The sequence below is a fragment of the Penaeus chinensis genome, chromosome 38 (genome assembly GCF_019202785.1).
Source record: "Penaeus chinensis breed Huanghai No. 1 chromosome 38, ASM1920278v2, whole genome shotgun sequence".
Taxonomy (NCBI): domain Eukaryota; kingdom Metazoa; phylum Arthropoda; class Malacostraca; order Decapoda; family Penaeidae; genus Penaeus; species Penaeus chinensis.
This window is the reverse complement of record NC_061856.1, coordinates 25,054,996-25,057,495: the sequence shown is the minus strand read 5'-3', so window position 1 is coordinate 25,057,495 and position 2,500 is coordinate 25,054,996. Positions and strand designations below refer to the sequence as shown.

General features: G+C 37.0%; 1 protein-coding gene across 7 annotated transcripts in view; it reads right to left on the bottom strand.

Moving 5' to 3' along the window:
• Window positions 1–2,500, bottom strand: part of LOC125046216 (paired amphipathic helix protein Sin3a-like) — a 61,353-nt gene that overhangs the window by 14,193 nt on the left and 44,660 nt on the right. For all 7 annotated transcript variants that reach the window (XM_047643933.1, XM_047643931.1, XM_047643934.1 and 4 more), the window contains 3 exons: window positions 1,172–1,309; window positions 246–377; window positions 1–143 (listed from right to left, as the gene is read on the bottom strand). The exon at window positions 1–143 is cut by the window's left edge and continues 157 nt beyond it. In XM_047643933.1, the coding sequence (XP_047499889.1) occupies window positions 1–143; window positions 246–377; window positions 1,172–1,309 (413 nt within the window). The remainder of the gene's footprint in view (window positions 144–245; window positions 378–1,171; window positions 1,310–2,500) is intronic.

Below are 2,500 nucleotides of genomic sequence, written 5' to 3'. Positions count from 1 at the left end.
AGCTGATGGCTAAACATTGGTGATGTTTTGTTGGGGGGGTTGCCAGGCCCACTGACCATGTTATTTCCAGATCCCATACCACAGCTGCTTTTCAGGTTTGGTTTCTTCACTGAGGTATGATCATTGCTTACATTTTTATTACTCTGTGGAAAAAATGTCAGTTTTAAAAAAAAACATCTCACAATATCCCTAATTTTCACTATTCAAAAGGCTGGAAAATTCAGAGGCACGGACTGCATGCTTACCCCATGATGAGTGCGATACTGGTCCATAAAGTCAGACACAGCTGCTTGGGCAGCTGAGTTATTGGTTGCATCCGGTAGGAACTGGCCAAACTCTTGCAGTAAATCTTCTTGGTTCTCAAATAATTTTGCAACCTGTTCTCAAAAAAATTTAAGTGTTAACATCATATCCATACAAATATATACACAAGTGTTAACCCCTTCGATCTGGGTGATGTGACCATTACATCATGAAAAAAATCTGGCTCAAGGGGTGGGTGATGTAAAAAGTGTCATCACAGGATACTCTGGCTGCAGATCGGGTGATGCAAACCTGCTGTTGTGAGCATTTCAGCTAGAGGCTGGGGTGATGGGAAAGACTCACCACAAGTGCACAAACCTCTTGGGAGGTTAATTGAACTCATTTGGTGATTTCACATTATTCCCATCAATCTGGATAATGCAAATCAAATGGCAAATATGGACATTGGAAAATAACAAAAAAGCTAAAAATGCTTAAGCATAAAGAGGAAATAACATTGCAAATAGGAGGCACAGAGTCTTGACACCGCTCACAAGTGTTCATGTGTGCCCAGCCCACAAACCACAACCCAGTAGAGCAGCTGCTCACATAGGCTTAATCCATAGATTTTTGGTCAGTAACTGTTGACACACAACCAGATCCAAGGGGTTAATATGCTTATTTGTATTGGTTTTGTGTGTTGGTGTACAAGTGTGTAAAGATGAACAGAATTTGTACATACTTTACATACTGCTAGAGGGAAAGAATACATCTAAATCATTTGGATAGAGTGCTATCTTCATATCCAAACCAATACAGCTAGCATTAAGACTGGAGCACTTTAGGGTTAGCTGATACAAGATATCCTAGATGTAACTTTTACCTGAGGAAAATCTCATATCTTGAAGACAATAAACGTAAAAATTACCTTTTCGTAGACCTCCGTCTCGGTAAGTGTTCTGGCAGGAATTGATCCTCCATCCTTAATGTGTCTCTGCTCCTTCTGATAAGTGTGAAGGATCTCTAGGAACTGCTTGTAGATGTCAGGCTGGCCTTGAAACCGCAACTGTGTGAGAAAATTCAAATTTCAATCACTTGATACAAATAAGAGAAGCAAAAAACTGATCTTCATTACCTCTAGTTTCTGAACAATTATTGATATGTTTTTATGATGTCTATGAAAAGAGGAAAGAGGAAAAAAAAAAAATAATAATAAAGTTCTCCCCTACATAATATATACGATATTTGCTACTTTTTACTCTGCTTCTGTAAATCTGAATATTCTTGATGAAGAAATTGTCTCTTCAGTAATAGTTAAATAAGGATTCCTGTCTCTAACAAAACTATTTTGCATTTATTCCCTTCTACAGCTTAACAAGCATCAATGTATAACACTCAGTTATGGTCACTATTTTATGTTTTGAAATCAAATCAATAGCAAGCATGACTGCTGCCTGGAAGACAATGTGGGTAACACAGATGTCCTTCCTGTTTACATATAAAGGTGCATAGCTAATTTTATCCATCATTTTAGAGATTTGAATGTGAACAGTACTTTTGTATTTTGCAATGGTCCAAAAGACTGAAAATCTCCTACACTGATAAGATTGCTTTGGTTGATCAATGAAAATGATAAAAATAATATAGATAAACCCAAGAAGCTGGGTGGACTGTGAATTTAGTTAATCCATCTTGCTTCCACCACGAGCTCTTGGTCAAGGAATCATACTGGGCCTACCTCATTTAACCAGTTCACCCTTTTCCATGATGTCCTGACTTGTTCTTATCATTACTCCTTTTTATTGTTGATGCAGATTATAATAATATAACTAACATCAATAACAGTAATAATAACATAGTATTTGAATACAGAAACACGCCTGAAAATTCAAGGAGATAAGGCGGGTCTACTGACTGACTCCTTGGTGACTAGTAATTGTGGAAACATTTGTGTCAACAAAATTTACAAAACAAAACTACAGTGGACTGTGCATGTTCCTAGCTACAATGTTACATAAGCCAGAGTTACAATTGCAGATCTAGTATTTTGAAAATATTCTAAATTTATACAAAACTGTCATTCTAATCATTCTTAACCTATGGATGCTAATTCCATGAGTTTTACTAGATGTTAGGGTGGCAATTGATGTTACTATATGTACTAGCATGGACCCGTCTCCATCCCCCACAAAATGGGAAGCAAATTAAGACGAGGATCCTAAAAAGGTTGGATATGCAAATAAGATTGTCATAACTG